Source organism: Symphalangus syndactylus, chromosome 7 (assembly GCF_028878055.3).
Source record: "Symphalangus syndactylus isolate Jambi chromosome 7, NHGRI_mSymSyn1-v2.1_pri, whole genome shotgun sequence".
NCBI lineage: Eukaryota > Metazoa > Chordata > Mammalia > Primates > Hylobatidae > Symphalangus > Symphalangus syndactylus.
In genome coordinates, this window is record NC_072429.2 from 79,889,494 (window position 1) to 79,916,010 (window position 26,517).

The window sequence follows — 26,517 nt, forward strand, 5'->3', positions numbered from 1 at the left end:
CAAGCCACAGACTGGGAGAAAATATTTGCAAACAATGTATCTGATAAAACACTGTTACTCAAAATGTACAAATAAAACTGAACAATGGGAAGATGAATAACTTGATTTAAAAATGGGCAAAACATCTGAACAGATACCTCACGAAAGAAGATAAACAGGTGACAAATAAGCATATAAAAAGATGCTCCACATCATATGTCATCAGCGAATTTCAAATAAAACAACGAGATACCACTACACGCCTATTAGAATGAACAACATTCAGAACACTGCAACACCAAATGCTAGTGAGGATGTGGATCAATAGGAACTCTCATTTATTGCCAGTGGTTACAAAATGGTACAGCCACTTTGGAAGACAGTTTTGCAGCTTACTTCAAAACTAAACTTACTCTCCCCATCATCACCATACCAAGCAACTGCACTCCTTGGTATTTACCCAAAAGAATTGAAAACGTATGTCCACACAAAAACCTGCATATAGATGTTTTAGCAGCTTCATTAATAATTTTGCTCTAACTTGGAAGCAACCAAGATGTCCTTTAGTAGGTAAATGGATAACCCGTGGTACATGCAGACAATGGAATATTATTCAGTGATAAAAAGAAATGTGTTATCTAGCTATGAAAAATCACAGAGGAAACTTAAATGCATTACTAAGTAAAAGAAATCAATATGAAAGGCTACCTACTGCACAATTCCAACTATGTAATATCCTGGAACAAATGAAAAAGATCAGTGGTTGCCAGGAGTTAGGGGGAAGATAGGAATGAATAGGCTGAGCACAGAGGATGTTTAGGGCAGTGAAACGATTCTGTATGATACTATAATGGCAGATAGTTGTCATTATACATTTGTCCAAACCCATATAATGTACAACACCAACAGTGAACTCTAACATAAACCAGGGACTTTGCATGATAACGATGTGTCAGTGTAGGTTGTTCAGTTGTAACAACTGCATCACTGTGGTGGGGGATGTTGATAATGGGAGAGGCTATGCATGTGTAGAGACGGGGTAGATGAGAAATCACTGTATCTTCAACCCAATTTTGCTGTGAACTTAAAGCTGCTTTAAAAATAAAGTTTATTTTAAAAGTAAATAAATAATTATTTAGAAAATTTACTACAGTTGACTCATGCTGCCCCATTAATACATATATCACAGTTCCCAGTGCAAATACCATCATTGCTTCTAAAGGATGAAAATACTGATGTGTGGGTTGACCAACTGGTATGTTGATCCATGGGAGGCTGCACAGAAAACCCTGTGGCCAGGAAAAGCATTTTCAATGGCATGTCTCTTTCTGAGCTCTGCCCATTCGTTCTAGGTGAGGGTTATGTATACTGCTCTTATCTCATAGCCCTACCAACATCCCTGTGGCTTCTGTCACAAGATGCCTTGCCCAGTGGCTCTCTCAAGGCCAAATGAAGCCTATAGTTTTGGAGACTAAAAATCCCTTATTCACATTTGCTTTTATTCCTCTAATAGACTATGCTGCCTTTGTTCCATAGAGATGATTTTATTAGCATTTCATTTGTGTATGTACTGTATTTTATTTGTGTATCTCCTGAATCTGAATTTGTGTATCTCCTGAATTTGAATATCAGCCAAAAAGAAAACATAAGAACAATCTGGAAAAAAAAGTTTTCTGAGGAATCAATTAAAGATGCTTTTTTTTAATAAAAAAGAGAGATATTATCTGTGCTCATAGAGTTAACAAATATTGACATATTTGCTATGATAAATTTGTTTTATATTTGCATTCACCTGTGCTTAGATTGTTAATTTTTCATGAACAATGTGAAAGAATGCACAAAATCTATGGTAAAACAGAGTATCTGCAGCAGTGGAACGGGCATAGCACATTTTAGCTCCACAGAGCTCAGACAGGTATTTGCATTTATGAGTAGCCTGAAATCTTCAGAGTTTTGTAGGAGGGCAAAGAGGAGAGATACTGCCCTGATAGTGCAGCTACATCAATAGCCTGTAGACCGTAAGGCTACTTGCCCATAAGACCTTGCAAAACTTAAACTCATCCGGTGTTAGGTGACAACTGGGCCTAAGGTAGTCCTTTTCCTTTAAGTAGTATTTGGTTTCAAAAGGGAACTCTTGAAGATAGAAACATTTTGAAGAGCCAAAGGGAAAATGTGTCATTAGAGTTGTCCTGATAGGCGATCTCAGAGGAGAAGGGGAATGAAGAAAAGGTTTCATGATATCTCTCAAATTATTCCTCCTGGACCTATACTAGTTTCTCCTATATGCGAGGCTAATACTTAATACATGGACCTTATTGTCTCTAGAGTCAATTTTTTTGAGAATAGCCCACCATAATTTTACTCCCCCAATTACTTAAAAGTCATTGTCTTCATTCATACATTTCACCTTTATGTCTAATAATTAGGGTGAGTATATATAAGATTTCATAGAACTTATGAAAATCTGGAAATGTATCTAAACATAAAAAAATTATAATAAAAAGAGGACAGTCACTACTATACACATGTTAGAATAGCTAAAATGAAAGAGTGACCCAAATGTTGGCAAGGATGTGAAGAAACTGAAACTTTCATACACTGCTGGTGAGAATGTTAAATGGTATATCTACTTTGAAATATTGGTTGAAAATTTCTTTAAAATTAAGCATGCACTTACCATATGATCTAGCCATTCCATCCCTAGGTATTTATCCAAGAGAAATAAGTGTCCAGGGAAAGGTCTATGCATGAATGTTTATAGCTGCTTTATTTGCAATAGACAGAAACATAAAATAACCCTAAAATATACCAATAAGTGAATAAACAACTTATGGTATCTATACAAAGAAATACTACACAGAAATAAAAAGAAACGAAGATGGATACATGTAATTATGATGAGTTTAAAAACCCAGAAAAAAAAAAAAGAGTGTATGATTCCATTTACATGAAACTCTAGAAAATGAAAACTAATCTATAGTGAATGGGAGGTGATCATCAGTGATTGCCTTCAGATGGGGTGGGGCAAAGACGGGGGAGTGGCATGGAGAGGGACACCAAGGGGCAGGAGGAAACTTTTGGGAGTAATAGATGTGCTCATTATCTTAATTGTGGTGATTGTTTCACAGGTGTATGCATAGATCACAATATATCAAAGTGTATAATTTAAATATATGTAGTTTGTTCTATATCAAATACATCTCAATAAAGTTATTTAACAAAGAAACTGGTCAGTTTAAAATTCGCCTGAGAAAAATACTGGACAATAGAAAAAACATCTAGAAAAAAGAAGAGACAGAGAAATGAAAACTTGAACATTAAATGTATGAAAACCTTTAGATAAATCTTTAGATAAATCTTTCTATAATAAATGATAGAGATAGTAGTTAGAAATAAAGCAGTAGATGTAATATATTTCAGGAAGTGTTCAAAGGCAAGTCTACTTGTACAACTAGGTAGAGATAAACAAGGGGAGGAAAAGGCAAGAAAACCAATGCCTCTGACAATCTGGTAAGCCTCTGCCTACAAAGAATGTAAATCTAAAAAATTGGAAAATCAGAGAGATGGGAAGATTTAAAAATTACATAATAAAAAAATATTGAAGCTATATTAGGAGAAAAAAATCAGTTTTAAAGGTGGCCCTTAAACTGTACTACACAGCACCACCTTGAGGAAAACAATCGAAAATACTATTTCATGTTTAACAGAGCCTAATTGATTCACTGATTTATTCATTCAGTATTTATTAATACTTAGCAGTTCTAGGTATGCCAGACACTGTTGGGACAACAGCAAAGCATAAATGAAAGCAACAACCAAAAATCCCTGCCCTCTTAGAGCTTACTTGTCAAGAAAAGCAGCTTTGTTTTTAAATAATTTATGGTTGTCTGTAAATTCATTTTACAAACTTTTTAAAAAAAGCAGTAAGAATTTAAAGGAAGCCCTTTGTATCAAAAACAAAAAAGACTATTGTGATTTTTCTTTTTAAATAAGTTTTCATAGAAGAGATTTGCATAAATCAGAGTTTATTTGTAACACTCCATAGTCAATTCCAAGATTTCTCAAAAAGGCAAAAACAAACAAACAAAAACAATGTAGTGGATGCTGCCTTGTACTCGTTTATCCCATGTCCAAGATGAGGCACACATAAGCCCAGCTGCCAGGAGCGCACGCTTCATAAGGCTGACAGCTGTGCCCACATCCTGGAATGATTATACCCTCATATCAGACAGCCACTGGGTCATGGCTGCCCCTCCCTCTGGGAATGTATTTAAACTTGGGCAAGGGAGCTCTTCTTAGCCAAAGGATTTCTCAGTCTTCATTTCTGTCTGTGCTTCAGCCTGGATAGATTCTATTGCTGCATTTTCAAGTTCACTAATCTTTTATTCTCTAGTTTCTAATCTGTTCTTAATCCTATCCAGCAAATGTTCATTTCAGTTATAGTATTTTTTTATTTCTAGGACTTTTATCTTTCATTTGTCTTTTCATTATGCTCAAATTCATCAAATCCCTGAGCATTTGAGCATATTTATATGTTTTAATTTGTGTCTGCTAATTCCATCATCTCTGTCATTTCTGGGTCTGTTTCTATTAAGAGATTTTATTTCTGATTATAGATTTCATTTTCCTGCTTCTTGTCCTGTATAATAATTTTTGACTGGATGCCTGGACATTGTGACTGTAATATTATTGAATGCCCGAATTTTGTTGTCTTCCTTTAAATAGCATTGGTCTTTGTGCTGACAGGAATTTACGTTACTTGCAGATAAGCTTCTCTTTCCAATGCTTGTTTTTAAGCTTTGTTGAGGTGGGTCTAGTGTAGCCTTTACTCAAGGATAGTTCAGCCCTAGTAGCAAGACAATACCTTTCTGAGGTCTCTTCTGAATGCCCCAGTTGAGTACCGACCATCTCCCCTCTGGCCACAGATTCAACAACTCTCTGCCCTGTATAAGCCCTGGGAATTGTTGACAGCCCTCTGGTCATTCTTTCCATAGCTTCATTGAAGTTTTACTCTCTGCAGGCACAGCTAGGGATTTTGCCAAGAGTAAAGAAGACTCTCCATACTTATTTCTAGAGGTCTTTATTCCACAGATTTTATCTTCCTCTCCAGAATCTCTTCCTTTCAATATCTCTCCTCACCTCAGTGAGGCCACTGCACTCTTCTTGTAACCCTGCTCCCTGCATGGCCATTGCGGATAAGCCCCAAGGCAGAAAGCTGGGAGGATGGTGGAGGTTCACCTCCAATGTTACACTTTCCTAAGGCGTCATGATCCTCCTGCATCTCCTGTTCTCCAATATCTGAAAATAGCTTCTTCATATATTTTGTTCAGTATTGTAGCCACTTAGGGGATGAGAGTAAATCGAACCCTTGTGACTGTATCACGGTTAGAATCCAGTCCCAACATTCTTCTTTATCTCATCTATGCATGCAGTGTAGCATTAATACAAGCTCACTTCAGTAATGCATATCTTCCATTTTTATAACGTTGTTTAAGAAAATGTCTTTGAGGTTCTAATGTGAGGAGGTGGTGAAGAACAGAGCTTTTTCCCCCTGTCAGTCCTGGAGTAGTGGGAAAGGAAGCAGGTGCTGGAATAGAGAATTGAAAAGGGGTATGTCTCTAACCCTCAATGCCACAATATGCCAACTCTCTACATTTTAATATTTGTATAGGATTTGGGAATCTCATGTCAGTAACCGTCTAGCAGAAAAAACAACAACAAAAACAAAACAGAGCAGTATCATAAGGGAAGAAAGTAGCTAGAATCTAGACTCAAAATGATGCAGACTTGAACTGTTCTAAGTTACCCAAATGTTTCCAAGTAGTGGCCTTCTAGGACTTTATTATTTTGAAACACTTTTTAGACTCCCCTCAAGAGAATAGACAAACGTTGCCAAGTATTAGATCTAGTACCTTGCATGTAAGAACTCCTGTGTTCCACATTTGATAAACTTGCACTTGGTGTTCAAAGGTCACCAAACTACCACTACCAAAAATCAAGCAAAAAACGATTAGTAATACTTCATTGTAGGCATTGGAATAATATTATTTATAAAATTCTTGAGGCCAGCTTATCTTTTATCCCTTCCCCAGCCTTCAATATCTACCAGAGGTAAATGATTAGGAAGTTACCAAAATAGAGTAGATCATCCAATCATGGAGGAGATTGCTACCAGTGCTTAGCTTTGGAATGCATTTTTATAAGAAGAGTTGCTTTCTAGTTACAAAGTCATTCAAATGAAATTTTTAAAGCAAATAGAAATAATCCTGGCTTTAGCCATAACCCTAGAAGTAATGCCAAAAGCCTCACTTTTTTTTTTTCCGAAGCCCTTTGTGCAGCTACAGTGTTCCTTAGTGATAGGGAGCACTTACAGTGAGATGAAGCCTTTACAGTGAAATGGACTGCAATCCTGGAAGTACTATAAGCGTCATTTTTAACTTCTCTGAGACACAAATTTCTTAATTATGAAATAAGCATGGTTTTTATCTACCAAATTGTGTTTTACTAAAAATTTTTAAGATAGTGTAAGTGACTTAGTACATTGTTTGACACATCGTAGACATTTTATACCAGTCAGAAAAGTAAAAATCACACATCAGAGATTTTAAAACAAGGAAGTGTCGAAGCTGGTATTGGAGAACTAAAAAAATAACACAGAGGTAACACGGAGTAATAGCAGGACTCAGCTACTATTCATACGGCTGCAGGAGCAAAAGAAAGGGACGGAGTTTTAGAATGTAAAAGCTTGGAGGAGGGGTCCTATGAAGCAGGGACTAAGACTTCAGGGGAAGAGCAGGTGGCTGAGCTGGTGCTGGTACTCCTAAAGGTATACTAAGAGGCTGGGGCAATGAGCTGATTTCATTTGTTTTTCTTCTCTCTGGAATCACTGTTCTTTTTGGGTGATATCCTTTGTCTTGAAACCAATTTTCATATAATTTGTCCATTTTTTGTTGTTTCAGGTGGAAGGATAAATCTGGCCCCTTTTACTCCATCTTGGCTAGAAAGGGAAGTCTCTAATGTTTTCTAAGCAAACAGGTTAGCCACTTTTTAAAGATGAGTTTAATAGGTTCTGTCTCATGTTGTTTAGTTTTTCAGTGTACTTATAAAATCAGGCAACTGTTTTGGCATAGTTAAGATATAATGCCCTTCAATGACATGCAGCTTTCAAGGATCTAAGACCAAAAACTTTTAAATCACTCTTAACTCTCTCCTGCTTTCAAATCCAATCCATCAATACATTCTGTAGCTCTAACTTAGAAACTCTTACTACTTCTCATTCTCCCCACTCTCATCCCCACTGTAAGCACAAACCATCTGGAACTTTCTCCCTCTTCTCATACATCTCAGACCCAACCCAATGGGGCCCCATAGGAGCACTGCCTCCTCTGAGGTCTAAATTTCAGCTCTTACTGGTCACAGTGGCTTGTGCCTGTAATCCCAGCACTTTGGGAGGCTGAGGTGGGAAGATCATTTGAAAGCCCGGTGATCAAGAACAGCCTGGGCAATGTAGAGAGACCCAGTCTCCACACACACACACACACACACACACACACACATATACACACACATTCTTAAGTGTCACCTGCTTTCTGAAGGTGCTACTTGTGTGAAACCTTAGTGTTCTTTTTATGCCATTTAAGCTTTTTATACCTGTTAACAAATCTTCACATTAAATTCTCCCTAGTATTACATAATATAACTAGTATGGTTTCTAAGTCCTGACTGAACCCAGAGCGATATAGAAAGTAGTACTAGGAGTAAGTTTTTAAAGACAATGTCTGAGTGCATTCTCTGTTACTTATAACGAAACACTTGAAACTGGGTAATTTGTAAGGAAAAGGAATTTTTGTTTTCATTTTTTTTAATTGATACATAACTGTACGTATTTATGAGGTACATGTGATATTTTGATCCATGCATATATATAATGTGTAATGATCAAATCAAGGTATTTAGGATATCTGTCACCTCAAATACTTACCATGCCTTTGTGTTGATAACATTCAAAATCTTCTTTTCTACCTATTTTGAAATATACGATAAATGATTGTTAACTATTGTCACTCTACAGTGCTATCAAACACTAGAAGTTATTTCTTCTGTCTAACTGTATTTTTATACCCATTAACCAACCTCTCTTCATCACCCCTACCCTCTTCTCGGCCTCTAGTAAACTATCATTCTATGCTCCACCTCCATGAGATAAACGTTTTTATCTCCCACATATGAGAACATGTGATATTTGTCTTTCTGTGCCTGCCTTATTTCAACCTACATAATGACCTCCAGTTCCATCCATGTTGCTGCAAATGACCAGATTTTATTTTTTATATGGCTGAATAGTATTCCAATGTGCATCTATACCACATTTCCTTTATCCATTCATCCATTGATGGACACTTAGGCTGATTCCATATCTTGACTATTTTGAATAGTGCTGCAATAAACATGAGCATCCAGATATCTTTTTGATATACTGACTTCTTTTTTATTGAATATATACCCAGCAGTGAGATTGCTGAAATATATAGTAGATCTATTTTTAGATCTAATTTTTTAGGAGCCTCCATATTATTTTTCACTATTGCTGTACTAATTTCCATTCCCACCAGCAGTGCATTAGCATTCCCCTTTCTCTACATCCTCACCAGCACCTGTTATTTTTTTGTCTTTTTGATAACATACATTTTAACTGGGGTAAAATGATATCTCCTTGTGGTTCTGATTTGCATTCCATAATAATTAGTGAGGCAGAGCATTTTTGCATGTGCCTGTTTCCCATTTGGATGTCTTCTTTTGAGAGATGTCTATTCAGATCGTTTGCCCATTTTTAATCAGTTTATTTACTTTTTTGCTGTTGAGCTGTTTGAATTCCATAGATACGTTTTTTATTAATCCCTTGATGGGTGAACAGTTTGCAAATATTTTCTCCTACTCTGTATGTTGTCTTTTCACTCTGTTGATTGCTTCCTTTGTTACTCAGAAGCTTTTTGGCTTGATGTGATTCCATTTGTCCAATTATGCATTTGTTGCCTGTGCTTTTACGGTCTTACCCAAAAAATCTTGCCCAGGCCAATTCATTTCTCCAGTACTTTCTTCTAGTAGTTGTATAGTGTCAGGTCTTACATGTAACGCTTTAATCCATGTTGGTTTGATTTTTGTATTTGGTGAAAGAAAAGGGTCTGGTTTTTTATTTCTACATGTGGATATATAGTTTTCTCAGCACCATTTATTGAAAGTACTATCCTTTCCCCACTGAATATTCTTGATGCCATTATCAAAAGTCAGTTGGCTATAAATACATGGATTTATTTCTGGGTTCTCCATTCTGTTCCATTGGTTTATGTGTCTGTTTTTGAGTTACTATAACCTTGTAGCATATTTTGAAGTCAAATAATGTTATGACTCTAGCTTTGTCCTTTTCTTTTTGCTCAAGATTGCTTTGGCTATTCAGGGTCTTCTATGGTTCTTACAGTTATGGAGGCTGGGAAGTCCAAGGTTATGGGATCACATATGGCAAGAGCCTTCTTGCTGGTGGGTACTCTCTGCAGAGTTCTGAGGCAGTGCAGGGCATCACATTGTGAGGGGACTGAGCATGCTAACTCAGGTCTCTCATACTCTTCTTACAAAGCCACCATGATTCACTGATTCATTAATTCATTGATCCACGAATGATCTAATCTATTCTTGAGGGCAGAACACTCATGACCTAATCTTCTCTTAAATGTCCCACCTCTCAATACTGCCACATTGGGGATTAAGTTTTAACATGAGTGTTAGTGGGTACAAACTTTCAAACCATAGCAGATGAGATTTATGGTTTAAGTTGGTTGCATCCTTGGTCTTCAAAGTAGGTTTGAGCTCCTTGATAATAGAAAATGAAGTGGTAATGGTATCAGAGTTAGCCTAATTATTATCTGTATTGATTATGATGAAGTGTGTATTCTGATGACTGTAGCACTTGTCCATGAAGGCAAGAATGGAGTGGAATGACTTCTTTTGAATACTGTGGAGCTCTTATCCAAAGAAAATGACAAACTCATATCACTATACTCTCAGTTTAAGTTATGTTCAGAGAACTAGAAACCATCTGCAAGAACCTAAAATTAATATTTTTATAATGGCAGAGCTGACTTTGCTGACAATGAGATGCAAAATTTAGTTGTGTGGGGTAGAGTTACAATGTAAGTTGAATTCACATCTTCACTAAGTTTCTCACTTGAAAACTAGGGCATTCATTGGGAAAGAGTGAAATAATGACACTTGGAATGGGAACACCTGGGTGATCATAGAAGAAGCTGAAAATTTGGAGCTCTAGACTCACTCTGAGCCTCTCTTGACAGTAGAAGAAAACTGCCTTTCAGTGTCTGAAAAGACTAACTCTTTTTGCTTGATGGCCTTACCTGGAGCAGCTGCCTTGCAAGAAGGTGCCTTTCTCCCTAGGACTCACTGCAACCATACATGGTTGCCACTACAACCAAAATTAGATAAGATCTCCCCATGTTCTAGGAGCACAAGGGTGGGGTCTGACCCTGGAGGAAACATTATACTCTAAAAGAATTTAAAGATGTTCATTTATATTGACAGAGATCTGGGTAATACACATTGGAGTGGATTCTAAGGATATTAAACCAAGGAGAATGAACTACAACACTTGATCAGTCCAACTTTATTCATATGACTTCATTTACCAGAGACTCTTCATTTAATTGTTAGCTTATGCAGCTAGCAATTTATTCTAACAATTTATCTCTAACAATTTACTTGGTTAATTGACTTGGTTAGTTGAAACTTGGGCTCAACAGCAGACTGATATTTAATGAGACAGCTTCTAGAATTTCCTTGGTCTGACATAGAGAAGGAATCCAAATCTTAAGGAAATTAGAATTTGGGAATAGTCTGTCATATGCTAGGCCCAGAAGATACTTCCTTCACTAAAGTATGAGAAATAAGTGACAGGAGCATGAGTGTCCTTAAAGAGCTCTGTGGTAACTGTTGTGTAGACGGGATACCATGGTGGGAGGTGCCACCACAACACAATTAATCAACATTTGGTTGTTTTCTGCTTCTGTTTCTTCTTCTTCTTCCTTTTTTTTATGTGAGACAGAGTTTTGCTTTTGTCACCCAGGCTGGAGTGCAATGGTGCAATCTCGGCTCACTGTATCCTCCACCTCCCAGGTTCAAGCAATTCTCTTGCCTCAGCCTCCCAAGTAGTTAGGATTACAGGTGTGTGCCACCATGCCCGGCTAATTTTTGTATTCTCAGCAGACATGGAGTTTCACCATGTTGGTCAGCCTGGTGTCAAACTCCTGACCTCCAATGATCTGCCCACCTTGGCCTCCCAAAGTGCTGGGATTACAGGCGTGAGCCACTGCACCCGGCTGTTTTCTGCTTCTTAAATCTTCAGCTCCAAAAAGTAATCTTTCTGATCAGTTCAGGGCATGAGAGTTCATGTAAGGTGGATTTCTCAGGCTTTACAAGTTCAGGTTAGTGGTTTTAACAATGCATTCATTTATCATATTCATTATTATATAAAAAGACTATAAAAGAAACACTAATAATTATTTGCTTGATTTCTGGAGATGCATTATGGCATGCTTCTCCAGAAATTGAGACCTATTTTGAAGTCTGGCCTTGGTATTGATTAGCTGAGGAACTTTAATGAAACCATTTAACCTATCTGAGTCTCAGTTTAATCTCAAAGAGAAAATGAATTTATGCATAGAGAGTTTAAACACAGCGCCTGGCACTTAGCAAGACTCAACAACAGTTGTTATCATTGTTATTATTTCATTTTCCACCTCAGGTTGTCAATTGACTTATTCAAATAAAACATGATTTTCCCAAACTTATAGACAGGAAATATTCAACATTAATTCTACTGCTTAAATAAACCTAAATGCCTTCTCTTTCTTTTTTTTATGCTTTATTTTTTATTTATTTATTTTTTTGGTACCAAATTTCTTTATCTGAAGGAATGGTACAAATCAAAGAACTTAAGTGGATGTTTTGGTACAACTTATAGAAAAGGTAAAGGAAACCCCAACACGCATGCACTGCCTTGGTGACCAGGGAAGTCACCCCACAGCTATGGGGAAATTAGCCGGAGACTTAGCCTTCATTATCACTGTCTCCTAGGGTGTGCTTGTCAAAGAGATATTCTGCCAAGCCAGATTCAGGTGCTCCCATCTTATGCAAATTGGTCACGTGGTCACCAAATTCTTTGATGGCTTTCACCTGCTCATTCAGGTAATGTGTCTCAATGAAGTCACACAAATGGGGGTCATTTTTGTCAGTGGCCAGTTTGTGCAGTTCCAGTAGTGACTGATTCCCATTTTTTTTCCAAATGTAATGCACACTCCATCTCATTCAGCCCGCTCTCCCAGTCATCACAGTCTGGTTTCTTGATACCTTGAAGGAAGATTCGGCCACCTTGTTGGTTCTGCAGCTTCATCAGTTTCTCAGCATGTTCCCTCTCCTCGTGAGATTGGTGAAGAAAGTATTTGGCAAAGTTCTTCAAAGCCACATCATCGCGGTCAAAGTAGTAAGACATGGACAGGTAAACGCAGGAGGCGTAAAGCTCCAGGTTGATCTGGCGGTTGATGGCGGCCTCCGAGTCCTGGTTGTAGTTCTGGCGCACCTGCGAGGTGGACGCGGTCATCATGGCGGCGACTAAGGAGAGGCTGCAGGAGCGGCGGCCGGGGCCTTGAGGCCGTCCGAGGGCGCAGTGAAGACATGACGGAGGGCTGGCTATGGGCGGCCGGCCGGGGTGGGGAACAAGCACCGGGTTGCGTCCAAGCTGTTGAAGCAGGAAACCCCGAGGACTCTTGGCGAAGAACGTCTCCGCCTTCTCTTGCTTTAGTCGGTGTTTTTAAAATTTCTGTTCTAGCAATATTTTGGCTACATCTGAATCAAATAATATGATTTTGTTTAAAACCCCAAACTTTTCCCAGCTTAAAAAGAACAGGTTATGCCTCACTAGGAATAACTCCATATTCCTTAAATATCTTGACTGATGATTACTGACTTGAGCTGAATTAATGCAAACTGCACTGAGACTGTGGCCCAGAAAGAGAGATGTCATGAAAAGGAGTGATAGGAGTCCATTAATGCTGATATGTCTGCCGCTCTATTGCTAGTTGTCTTCCATCCTGGGCAAGGCAATTATTCACCAAGAAAGTGGATTTAGGTCTTTCTCTCCAAGTAGAAACGTTTGTTTTATGGCCGGGCGTGTGGCTCACACCTATAATCCCAGCACTTTGGGAGGCCGAGGTGGGTGGATCAGTTAAGGTCCGGAGTTCCAGAACAGCCTGGCCAACATGGCGAAATCCTGTCTCTACTAAAAATAGCCGGGCATGGTGGTGTGTACCTGTAATCCCAGCTACTAGGGAGGCTGAGGCAGGAGAATCGCTTTAACCTGGGAGGCAGAGGTTGCAGTAAGACAAGATTGCAGCACTGCACTCCAACCTGGACAACAGAGCAAGATTCCACCTAAAAAGAAAAAAGAAAAGAAACATTTGTTTTATAATCTGTTGCTTATACATTCCTGGAGATTAGTACACCCATGTGATGTCTTTCCAATATATCACTTCTCTATGGAGTTGATCAAGAGCAGCAAGCATGACTTCATTCTCCTTCTATCCCCAGCTCTCATGCAGTGCCTGGTGCACAGCAGATGTGCAGCAAATCCTGAATTACAACATCACTCTGGAGCTGTGGTATGTCTTGTTTGATTTGGTTTATTTAGATCAGTTTCCCAACCATCCCTGAGAGATATGCACTTCGATCAACCACAGTGAATGACTTTCTACTTTAATGATTCTCAACTGCATAAATGAGAAGACAGGAGGCATCCATCTCTCCTGGAAATGTGCAGTTGCTGTTGTTGTATTTTTTGGGTTGTTTTTTCAATTGAGTACTCAAACATCCCTAGATTTTATCAGATTGTTGACAAATTAAATCATATTAACATCTACATCCAATGTCATGCTCCTGTTCATGAAAAACTCTAGCCCTTGAAAGTCCATCCTTCTCCCAGCCCCTGGCCCGCAGGTGTTCCTGAGAGTCATCAGGGATGTCTTTCCTGGGTTCTCCTGGTATCTGCTAACTATCCCTTCCGTGCAAGGCTTCCTGCATTGGTTCTTATTGCCTACGAGAGTATCTTCATGACCACAGCAGGCAAGACACCATAATGCCAAAGCCAGGAGCACTATTTTTCAAAGTTCCCATAGCTACTGACTGTGGAGGTGTCAGAGCAGTGCTGGGCTCCTTTCCAATAGGGGGACTGCTTCTCCTCTGTCTTTGTAGCAAGCTGTTACCTGGGCCTGTAGTAGAGCTGCTCACATCCACGGCCATGCATAGGGCCTCAGGAAAACAGCTCCTTCAGCATCTGCCTCGAATCCTCTCTCTGTCCAGTCCAAGTAGCTCAGGGTACAGATATCTTTCTATGCCTTCCATTGTCCTCTTTTTCATTTCAGTACACCAAAAAATAAACAAGCACTTCTCCCACATCTACCAGATGACCGAGATCCCCCATATGTCAATTCAGACAAATAAGCAATGACAGGCCTCAGGTTCAAATGGTAAAATTCTATATCCTCATCTGGACTCAGCTATGGCATCCTGCTACACATTTTAAGACAAATAGAAGCTTGTTTATTCATTAGTATAATGTAGTATTACACTTGGTTCATAATTGTACACCATGAACCTCTTTCTACCTAACTGTTCCAATCTAAGTTCACTTTGTTATGGTTGTAAGGTTAATAACTGGGCAACATGGATTCTGGTTCTAATTCTTCCTGAAACCATCTGAGTGATAGTAAAGTGTACAGTTAACTGACTTGGGCCTGTTCCCCCATCCACAAAATAAGGTGTTCAGTCCACACAGTTTCTAAAATCCCTCCTAAGCCTAATAGTGCATGAGATTTTGTGCTAATAGAATATTCTTTGCGGTGGCTTTCAGTGATGTTAGTAGTGGATATGGTGTTCTCTGTCATAACAGTTTGGTATTACATTAGAATGTCAATTACTGCCTTAGTTCTAGACATGTTTCTCATCTTTTCATGTATAACTGAGGTGTACCTGCGAGGTGCACTGTATTCTATTTATTTAAAAATATTATTTTCCCAATAAAGTGCAGATTATGTTGAATTTAGAGGGTGGACATAAAATGCATAATAAGAAAAAAACCAACATGAAGTGCCCCTCTGAAAATATTATCCCAGCCTTGTATTGAACAGGATATATCATCCTGCATTCTCATGGCCGCAAATGCCAAAGTACTACATGATACAGGCATGTGCAACTTGGCAAGCAAAATTATTGATGCTTGTGCAAAGAAAGGCTCTCTCATATTAACAGTCGTAATATCGTACTTTGGAGTTTTATTTAAACAACCTCAGTAGTCTGGAGGACAGCTTGAGAAAGCCTTAAGAGTTTGAGACTGAGTTTGATGATACTTTCTCGTATGTTCGTGTACAGATAACACTGTTCACAGCACTTTCCTACAAGACAAAAGAAATATAAGGTATTTCAGTATAGTTAGGGAAACTAACGTTTAGAAAAGTGCAAACTAAGTACTACCCACACATACATTCCTTAAAAATATTGAAAGAGAGGCCGGGCGCGGTGGCTCACACCTGTAATCCCAACACTTTGGGAGACCAAGGTGGGCTCATCGCCTGAGGTCAGGAGTTCAAGACCAGCCTGGCCAACATGGTGAAACCCTGTCTCTACAAAAAATACAAAAATTAGCCGGGGATGGTGGCACGTGCCTGTAGTCCCAGCTACTCAGAAGGCTGGGGCAGGAGAATCACTTGAACCCGGGAGGTGGATATTGCAGCGAGCCAAGATTGCACCACTGCACTCCAACCTGGATGACAGAGTGAGACTCCGTCTCAAAAAATATATATATATATATCTATATATGGATATATATATGGAGAGAGAGAGAGAGAGAGAGAGAGATCTATATAGTCTATAGATAGGACCTATCTCTTAGCTGGTTTTGCCATGTTCTATATAACCTATATATGGCAAATCACATATATGTGGTATATTTAGGGTATATATAATGTTTATATATCTATAAAGCAAGGTATACAATTTGGAATTTGAAGTTTTTATTTACATATTTTAAATACCAACATTGATGCATTTTGCTATTTTACATACTCTACATTTTCTAAATGATAATACTAGCTTACATTGATGTAGTCTTTTATGGTTTTCAGGGCACTAATATGCACACGACGATAATTAATTCTCTCAGAAAACCTTGGCAAAGACACTGTCTACATCTTGAAGGCAAGGAATCTGAATCTTGAAGAGATTAAATGAGTTGTCCAAAATCACATAAGTACTGAATGGCAGGGGTGGAAATCCACATCCTTGGATTCTGAGTGTAGTGTTCTTCCTAATGAACTATAAAAACTTTCTGTTTATTGGCTAATGTCATTATAAACAGCAATAAAATCAATCATCCTTAGTCTTCCCCTTGTGACTTTATAAGGAATAAAATGTACTCTTCCTTGTAGAAAGAAAAAAAAATCACTGTATTAAGAAACAAGGTTAGGTTTAAGAAACCTACATGCGAATCTTGCATATTCCCTTAGAACTATTTTATATTATGTAGAAAGTTACCTTTTTATTCATTTTGGTATAGGTGGGGGTTTGGGAGGAGAAAAATCATGAACACACATCATTCTACTCTGGAGAAGTGGGGAAGGTGACCTGGGAAACCATCTGAAAGGGAGCAGGATGGATTCTATAATATATAGATTGTTCAATGAAAACAACCTGACCGCTCATCCCAGTACCACCACATTTTTCTAGCTGCATATCCTTAGGTAAGTCAATGTCTGAATTTCAGTTTCCTCACTGTTAAATGGGATAATAAGCTTTACCTTACAGGGTTCTTGTGGAAACTGGGGAAATAATATTAATATATGAAAACATAGGGACATGATAGTGACATGTATTAACTCATTCATACACCAAAGAAAAACACCGCTTCAGCTTCTTATCCCTGGTCTAGAATTCCTTTTCATGTTTTTGTTTGGTGTTGAGATGGAAAAACAGTGAGAAGTTAATCGTGGAGTGGAGCAGAAGATTGGCAACAACCCTCAACCGCTGCTAAAATCTTCATTGCACAAATACACGCTTGCTTTGGTTTACCTGTGAGTCAAAGGATTAGGCTGCATAATATTTTCATTCTCTTTAGTTTTTTAGTTCCTCAATCCACACACATTTTATATAATGCTTATGATTCTACATTTATCTCATAATTTTTTTCTCATTCTTTTAAACTATGAGAACAAGGAAAATGGCATTCATTTTCATTGTTTTAGAACAAGTTGTGTTTTTATATTAGTCGTTACAGAAGGTGGGAAGAAAGAGAGGACGGGCTAACTCACCACCACCATTTTCCCATCCACCAGCTTTCTCGTTATGGTGGTTTCTTTGCCATCCCAGTCCTGAACTTGAATCAGGGACTCATTATCTAAGGTTACTTTACTCTGAAAAACAGAAAAAACTAAATTCAGATCAGCTTGTCATATTTCAACACTAAAATTTTATCAGGTGGCAAATTCTTTTTAGCTGTTGTAATACTCTCAGGTAGTTTTAGCATGGTGTTGACAACCCTATTTATTTTAAGACTTTGTCAGCAGTAAAATTGTTGGCTAATTCTGCTGAAGAAAAAAGGTTTTACAAGAGTAAATCTGTAATATTATCTTGAAGAATAAGTAAAATGTTCTTTCTTTTTCTTTTTTTCTTTTTTTTTGTGACAGAGTTTCACTCTTGTCACCCAGGCTGGAGTGCAATGGCGCAATCTCGGCTCACTGCAACCTCCGACTCCCTGGTTCAAGCAATTCTCCTGCCTCAGCCTCCCAAGTAGCTGGGATTACAGGCACGTACCACCACATCCAGCTAATTTTTAGTAAAGATGGGGTTTCACCATGTTGGCCAGGATGGTCTTGATCTCCTGACCTTGTGATCTGCCCACATTGGCCTCCCAAAGCGCTAGGATTACAGGCATGAGCCACCACGCCCGGCCATGAAATGTTCTTTTTATCTTTGACTGTGTAAGCAGAGTATTATCTTTTTGTATAAAGAATTACAAATATATTTTAACTTTCAAAATAAGTGTGAAACTCCAGCCTGGACAACACAGTGAGACCCCCATCTCTATAAAAAATAAAAAATTAGCCAAGTGTTGTGGCACATGCCTGTAGTCCTAGCTACTTGGGAAGTTGAGGTGGGAGAATCACTTGATCCCGGGTGGTTGAGGCTGCAGTGAGCCAAGATTGTACCACCGCACTCCAGCCTGGGCAACAGAGACCCCTGTCTCAATAAAAAAAAAAATAATAATAATAATAATACATGTGAAACTAATTCAAACTCCCATTATATGAGCTTACTTAAAAGAAAGAAGGCCTCTTTCCTCTTCTTATCCCAATAATATTTTCCAGTTTTGTTGTTGTTGTTGTTTTTGGAGACCGAGTATCACTGTGTCATCCAGGCTGGAATGCAGTGGTGCAATCACGGCTCACTGCAGCTTCAACCTCCTGTGCTCCAGCAATCCTTCCACCTTAGCCTCCCGAGTAGCTGGAACTACAGGCACACACCACCACAGTGGCTAATCTTTGTGTTTTTTGTAAAGGCGGGATCCTGCTATGTTGCTCAGGCTGGTCTCAGACTCCTGGCATCAAGCAGTCCTCCCGTTTTGGCCTCCCAAAGTGCTGGGATTACAGGCACGAGCTACCGCACCCAATCTAGCTTTTTTATTCTAGTAGATTTTTAAGAATTTAGCATAGAAATCCATATTAAGCATTTAAGTCAAAAATTTTCTTCCATTTTATATGGTACAAGAATTTAAACTCTCATATTCATTTAGTAACTGTCTATTACAGTGGCATGATAGTTCCTTTTATCAGGATATTACCCTCCATATAGTTTAACAATCCTCTATTGAGTTCATTCATTCAAATAATAAATATTTATTGAACAACTGTCATGACCAAGCATGGGATTCTGTGAAACAGACAGGAAATCCTGTTTTGGATGAGCTTACATTCTGGTGTAGGGAAAAAGACTGTAAACAATATGTATAGAAGTAAATTACATATTATAAATAAATAATATATTCCTGAGATATGTGCCCTTGAGATATGAATGAAAACTCTGTGTGGCACTTTCAGGGTGAGACCATAAAAAGCCCATGTCTCTTTATCTTGGTGTTGGAGAAGACCACAATGTCCACAGGTGGTAGTTGAACCTCTTTTGGCATGGATCCCTGAGAGATTAGGTGGAGCAGATTTCTTGTTTACTCCACTATACACACACAAACTTCCCCAATGCCACCCGACACTACGTATGTACTGTAAGTTGGAAATAAATTCCCATTGTGTTAACTCACTCCAGGCTTGCGGTTCATTGTTATAGTGGCATAACCTTACCTATACCAGCTAATACGAGGTTTATTCACTGTAATTCTATGTGTGGAAAACTGCTACAAAATGGATGGGGAAAACTTTTGTTTCTGAGAGGACTAAACAGTAATCTAGGGAAATGATTCTCAAAATGTGGTCTGCTAAGCGTCTGCATCAGATTCATTAAAAATGCAATTTTCAGGGCCTCTGGCAGTGAGCAGGAGGCATTTTTCACAAGCATCCCAGAAGATTTGTATCTTCACATGTGACATCCTTAGACCTATGTTTTAGACCAAAGTTTCTTTTAAGGACTTTAGATATGTTTGCTAGAATTGCTTACTTACCTAGGATGATATCTAATATTCTTTTGAAATGTGTCTGAAAGACTGTCGTAGGCCTCACCTTTGTTTTGTGGCCACCTGGCATGATCTCCTCAAACTCTTCTCCCAGCTTAAAGGAGATCTCATTATTTTTAAAGATGCTTTTGGTTTTTATTGTGATGACATCTTCATCTGTACTGATGGTCACAGTGGGTTTTGCCAAACGGCCCAGTTTCCTGCTGGCTCTTCCTATACCTGGAAACCAGATAAAAGAAGTATTATCTTTTGGCATAAAGACTTACAAATACATTACATTACAATACAATACTTAAATCTGTTGTTGACTCCAAAAACTCAACATTATCTGTATAATTCTTTGCTAACTAGGAGGTTTGCGAATTGAACAGATTTAATGGTGCATGACTTCACATATCCCAAGCCAGCAGCTCCACCATTACATGTTAAAATAGACTATTTTTGCAGAAAAAAAATCTGTCTCTAGTTTTTGTTTAGTGAGTATTCTTTTTCACTAGTCCAGTAGCTATTAATCTTCCTGATTTTTGAACCCCTTTGAAAATCTGATTAAAGCTATCAACCATCTCCCTATTTTAAAATTATATCCACTCACATACAAACAAAGTACTTTGGTATGGATTTTGCCAGATATTTAGCTCTTCACTTATATTCTTACATGTATACATATATGGGTTTGTTTCCTCAATGATGTATGTTTTTATTGCGGTAAAATATTCATAACATAAATTTACCATTTGAAGTTACAATTCAGTGGTATTGAGAGCATCACAATGTTGTGCAAGCATCACCATTATTTATAGGATTTTAAAATATATGTTATATCTACTGTTTTTCAACTTGCTTTTTCCCCATCTTGAAAATTTTCCATGTCACTCCACATAGATACATACTTTTTCATAGTACATAGTATTCCACAGTATGTATAGACCAAAATTTATTTTGTCTGTCTCCCTGTTGATGAACAATTCATTTGTTTCCATTTTGGTTATTACAAATAATTATGCAGTGAACATTCTTGTATACACAGCTCTGTGCAGCACATGTAGGAGTATTTTCAGCAGAAATAGCATTACATATACTGCAATACCTAAGTTAAAATTATAAGGGAAAATATATTGGGAAAATACTATAATATAGTTCATGGAATTCATATCATAAAACATGATCACAGGATGTGACAGATTGGATAATGGTTCCTAAAGATATTCACGTCCTAATCCCTGGAACCTGTGAATGTTACCTTTACATGTTAGGAGACTGTGCAGATGTGGTTAATTTAAGGATCTTGAGATGGGGAGTTTATCCTGGATTATCAGAGCAGACCTCAAACATAATCATAAATTTCCTTTTAAGACAGAGGAAGAGGGATGCTATAATACAGAAGAAGAGAGAGCAGTGTGAAAATGGGAGCAAAATTTGGAGCATTGCTGGCACACACTAAGGAAAGCCAGCAGCCAGCAGAGGCTGAAAAACAAGATCTACTCTGAACTTTATTCTGAAGATCCCCCTAAAGCTTAGAGCAAACGTTTACAAAATAATCATCTTTAAAAATAGTTTTTTTTGTTTTAAAACATTTATTAAAATCACTTGTTTAGTTAGTTTATGTAAATTCATGGTAACTTGTATCAGGGATTATTGTCAACTCCAACGTAGTTTTGCACAGAACTGTATCTTGGTAATGAATCAATATTTATTTTTTCCTATGCGAAAAATTAGGGAGTCCAAGATTAATATTATTTTATATAGAGCAAGTTCTGTGCTATCAAAATACCCATTTTTACTGGATATGATATGCAAGTAAACATAGCTCACCCAGCTCCTTCATGTATTCTTCGAAATTTTCACAAGAAATGGACTTCCATGTTCCTTGGAGCTGGTCAATCATTCTGTCTGAGATAAGTTGATCTCAGAGAAAAGCAGTTTTATGTGTATGTTGGTATTCCCTGAAGTAGTATGGGAACTTGTTTTTAATACAATTCTGGGTAGAGAATGAGATGAGAAAAGTCAGGAAATAAAATAAGGAACTCTAATCCTTGCAATGTTCCTTGAGTATCATCTAAAGCAGAAAAGCTTTCTTAAATGTAAATAAATCAGGATGAAAATGGAAACATAGTACAGTGTTTAGCAGAACTAGATATACCTTTTCCAACACTAATTTAGGATCAAAACTAAATGTTACTTCCCTTCCCTAGGACCTGCCAGGCACAAAGCAATGTGTAAGGGCTGGGCGTGGACAGCCGTGTTTATGCCATGGAACTTTTGTGCCCAGGTCTCTCTCTTTCTCTGTCCAAAGATGATTCAGAAAAAGCCAATTTATTGGCTGTTTAAAGATCATTCTCATTCTTGATAGTTTGAACTAAACACCAGAGAGACTTCATAGATGGTACTTGACATTTGAAGTAAAAAGTTAAGTTTAGTAAGGGCTAGAGCAACCATTTTAAGTCATGTGCACAATGAAAAAGAGAATGGGACAGAGAAAAAAGAAAGGAAAGAGATCGTGTTACACACACATGCACACACACACAGCCCTGTTACTGACACTTTTCCAGGTGACAGCTCAACTTCCCAACAGCTTAGAGAGCCATCATTGCCGTGAGAACACCAAATATCTTTTAAGTCCTCTTTAATTTAGGCTAGTTTCTGTTCCTTTCAACCCTGACTGTAACATCTCAGTGTCCACTGAAAACTGTAAGTCAGAACAGGGGTCAAGGAATATAACAGCAAATCCACCAGCTAGAAAAGAGAGGACTCCAGGCCGGGCGCGGTGGCTCACGCTTGTAATCCCAGCACTTTGGGAGGCCGAGGCGGGCGGATCATGAGGTCAGGAGATCGAGACCACGGTGAAACCCTGTCTCTACTAAAAATACAAAAAATTAGCCGGGCGTGGTGGCGGGCGCCTGTAGTCCCAGCTACTCGGAGAGGCTGAGGCAGGAGAATGGCGTGAACCCGGGAGGCGGAGCTTGCAGTGAGCTGAGATTGCGCCACTGCACTCCAGCCTGGGCGACAGAGCGAGACTCCGTCTCAAAAAAAAAAAAAGAAAAAAAAAAAAAAAAGAAAAGAGAGGACTCCAAATGCTAAGTAAATGACAAACATGCTCTTATACATTCCATCAGCCCCTGAGGACATCATTGTTAATTCTAGGCAGAGCTTGATGTCCATAGGTTGACACAAAGTTATTAAGAAATACTGAAGTTATAAAATTATTTTAAGACAAGAATGGGAACATGGCATTTTATAATAATTCCCATTAAAATGTTAAATTTCCAAATTCTAATATCTTATCCAGGCCAATAGTCTTACTGATAATTATTCAACTAACATTTATAGAACAATTAGCATTATATGCCTAATATGAGGCAAAAATTTTGCATACACTATTGATTTAATGTTCCAGATATGGTTGGTAAAGATACTATAGTTTGGCCGGGTGCAGTGGTTCTTGCCTGTAATCCCAGCACTTTGGGAGGCCTAGGCAGGCAGATCACGAGGTCAGGAGTTCGAGACCAGCTGGGCCAATATGGTGAAACCCTGTCTCTACTAAAAATACAAAAATTAGCCAGGCGTGGTGCAACGCACCTGTAGTCCCAGCTACTCTGGAGGCTGAGGCAGAAGAATCACTTTAACCCGGGAAGCAGAGGTTGCAGTGAGCCAAGATCATGCCACTGCACTCCACTGCACTCCAGCCTGGGCAACAGAGCAAGGCTCTGTGTCAAAAAAGCAAAACAAAACAAAACAAGAAGCCTTAGTTCATTGGTTGGTTTTCCTGAGTAATTTGTACGACTGTGCTCATTCAACTTAATAGGCACGAGGCTGAAGCCAGAAAATGACCCAACATTGAGGGTAATCTGGGCACTGAAGGCACTAAAATTCCCAGGATTTTTCAAGAAAATGTCGAATGTGCTGCCACATATGTTGGGTGCACATGGATCCCCTCCCACAAGGAAAATCACGATTGAAGATCACCTCCTTGAAGAAGATGTCATATTGGGAGCCGTGTTTTTCCCTGTTGCTGACAGGTTAGACTTGCAGAGGTGTCAGTACTGAGGTGTGAGATGGAGCCCATGTATGGCTTCTATCTCTGCACTGTGGCTGCTCCGTTCATGTGTCAATCACATCAGCTCAGAGACTGCCTAATGTCAACTGGCCTAGTCATTTTGTCTACTCTGTTGTTCAGTGCCTCTTCTGTGATTGATGCTTTCTAGTGTTCATGAAGATGAGAGCCAAAAATCTTCACAGATTTTGCCCACTCCTGTAGGTTCACACACATTCCTCTCCACCAAACATTCTTGTCTGCAATTTTTCAGTCCTTCTCCTTCCAGGTCCCTGACCAGCTTTTCAGACGATTCGCTTCCACCCATGAGTATATATATGTTCCCATTCCAAGCCACTGCGTCCTCCACATGAAATAGGGAACAGGTGCATGACTCTGAACTTTGTCCATTGATATGATTTTCCTTATCAGTTCCTCAAGTCCCCGCCACACCCCAAGTGTCATGAAACCACTGCCCATTTTTAACTTGCCTCCACACCCTGTGCTGACTGGTACATTAAAAGTGCTCAGGTTTTTTCTCCTCCATTAGCTGGTCACATGGGACCCACATACTGTCTGGGGCGTGATCTGAAGGAGGGGTGCTGGTGCTGCAGTGGTGGGTGACATGGTGATCTGTACCACCTGCTCATGCAGTTACCTTAGGACTTCTGGTCTTGTTTAGACTTGACCCCAGATGCACAATTTGATCTCATGATGGACTTCTGCTGGACATACCTGACTTGATGACTCTGTGGGTCTGATGGAACCCGGCTCATAATGGACAGTTCCAGATACATTGTTACTTGATATCCTATAGTCAAGAATTCTGTCTCTATGGGGCCCCAGTAACACATTAGGCACTCTGTTTTAATAGGTGTATAAGTCTCTGTTACAGATGGCATGATCTTTCTTCACAACCCCGGACATTGGTGCTATGATGCTCACCCACACACATACATACACACTCTCTCTCTCTCTCACACACACACACACACACACACACACCATACACATTATATTGCATATTTTCCTCTCACTAACACCTCCAGCATCGTGGCATTTACCAATCACATGACCCAAGCATCAGGGCAGCTCATATCACAGCCCTTCCTTCCTGCAGACCCTTTCCTGCTCTGGGCTCCACTCAAAGCAGGGAGCCTTTCATGCCATCCAGTATATGGGCTGCAGCACATGCCTAAATGTGCAATATGTTGCCACCATAAGCCAAAGAGTCCCACAAGAATTTTGATAGAAGAGGCAAAATGTAGCAATTTGTCTTTTGGAAAAGATTTCCTTATATGCCCCTGGTCAAGCTGGACCCCTAAAAACTTTACTAGAAGTTGCCTCAATCATTACCAACTTTAACTCCCATATTCTGTGTTGAATGTGTCTTACCAAGGCCTCCAGTATACTAGCCACTTCTTGTTCATCCTGCCTGATAACATGATATTGTGCCAAGTGTCCAGAGAGCCTAGGTCTCATCTGATTATATTATGATAAGGAGTAGGAGTTAACATAGCCACAGGACTATATTACAGGTGGCTTACGCCTGTAATCCCAGTACTTTAAGAGCCCGAAGTGGGAGGATCACCTGGGGTCCGGAGTTTGAGACCATCCTATCCAACACGGCAAAACCCCATCTCTACTAAAAATTACAAAAATTAGCTGGGTGTGGTGGTGGGCACCTGTAATCCAAGCTTCTCGGGAGGCTGAGGCAGGAGAATCACTTGAACCTGGGAGATTGCAGTGAGCCAAGATCACGCCACTGCACTCCAGCCTGGGCAACAGAGTGAGACTCCAACTCAAAAAATAAAAAAAAAAAAGTGTAAACATATATCATTGTCTGTTCCATGCAAATGCAAATGGTTTCTGATCTTTCCCGATTGAGGTAGGAAAGAATGCGAAATATGGTCTGACTGAACACCATGTACCTGACACTGTATTAATCTGCACTAGCAAAGATAACACATCAAGCACAGTAGCCATCATTGGAGTTATTAGTTGATTTTTCACTAGGCTAGAAATATTCTAAGATTCATTTGGATTTTGCAGTGATCAGACTCATGAATTAAATGGTGCTATGACATGAACCACCACCTTCTGCAGTCTTAAAGTCCTTTTGAGTAGCCCCAATTTCTGTCATTCCTCACTCCTCCCCTGCCACCAAATACAATGTTTTTTATTCACCATCTTATCAAGGGATGGAGAGAGGATAGCGGTGAAGAAGGTGGGAGTGTGGGGATGCAGTTTCAGAAGCTTCCATTTTGCCTTCCCCACTATGATAATTCTTGTTTGAATTAGAAAATGAGAAAGGTGGAGCTTACTCCAACAGCCAAGGAGTCAATCCCAATTACGCATTCAGGGCCTAGGAAAATGACTTCTGGAGGAATCCACAGACCTACCGGACCTGCTGAGACCTAGACTTTGGCCAGGATTCTATTTATTACCTAGCTGCTGTATGTCTTCACCCTAACATGATGATTTGGCACTCTGTGAATGATGATTTGGCACTCTGTGAATCAATAATAATTCAGACCTGAGGCTATCAGAATATCTGGATATTCCTCTTTCGTCATTGCATATTTTCTCAAGTAAACGATAACAGATCTCCTTTGCAGGAGAAAATTTCCCCCTCCTTTGGGGGAAATTAACAGTTTATGGTATCTCAGGGTTCTTCCTTCTGTGGGCTTGTCACCTACTGAGACAAAGGATTCTGGGT

The 26,517-nt window shown here is 39.1% G+C and overlaps 1 protein-coding gene and 1 pseudogene across 3 annotated transcripts; both read right to left on the minus strand.

Annotated features, from left to right (window-relative positions):
- Positions 1-11,883: 11,883 nt before the first annotated feature.
- LOC129486545 (ferritin heavy chain-like) lies at positions 11,884-12,806 on the minus strand (annotated as a pseudogene).
- Positions 12,807-15,335: 2,529 nt separating this feature from the next.
- On the minus strand, positions 15,336-24,565 carry FABP12 (fatty acid binding protein 12). 3 transcript variants are annotated; one of them, XR_008659017.1, is made up of 6 exons: positions 24,457-24,565; positions 21,581-21,746; positions 19,815-19,987; positions 17,397-17,498; positions 16,624-16,725; positions 15,336-15,485 (listed from the first exon to the last, which is right to left on the minus strand). XR_008659017.1 is itself a non-coding variant. In XM_055286611.1 (5 exons), exons 2-5 carry the CDS (start codon positions 21,651-21,653, stop codon positions 15,411-15,413), a joined length of 423 nt encoding a protein of 140 aa, XP_055142586.1. In that variant the 5' UTR covers positions 21,654-21,746; positions 24,457-24,565; the 3' UTR covers positions 15,336-15,410. The 3 variants fall into 3 exon arrangements, 1 of the variants encoding a protein (XP_055142586.1); XR_010121907.1 differs by having other exon boundaries at positions 16,624-16,747; XM_055286611.1 differs by lacking the exon at positions 16,624-16,725.
- Between the last annotated feature and the right edge of the window lie 1,952 nt (positions 24,566-26,517).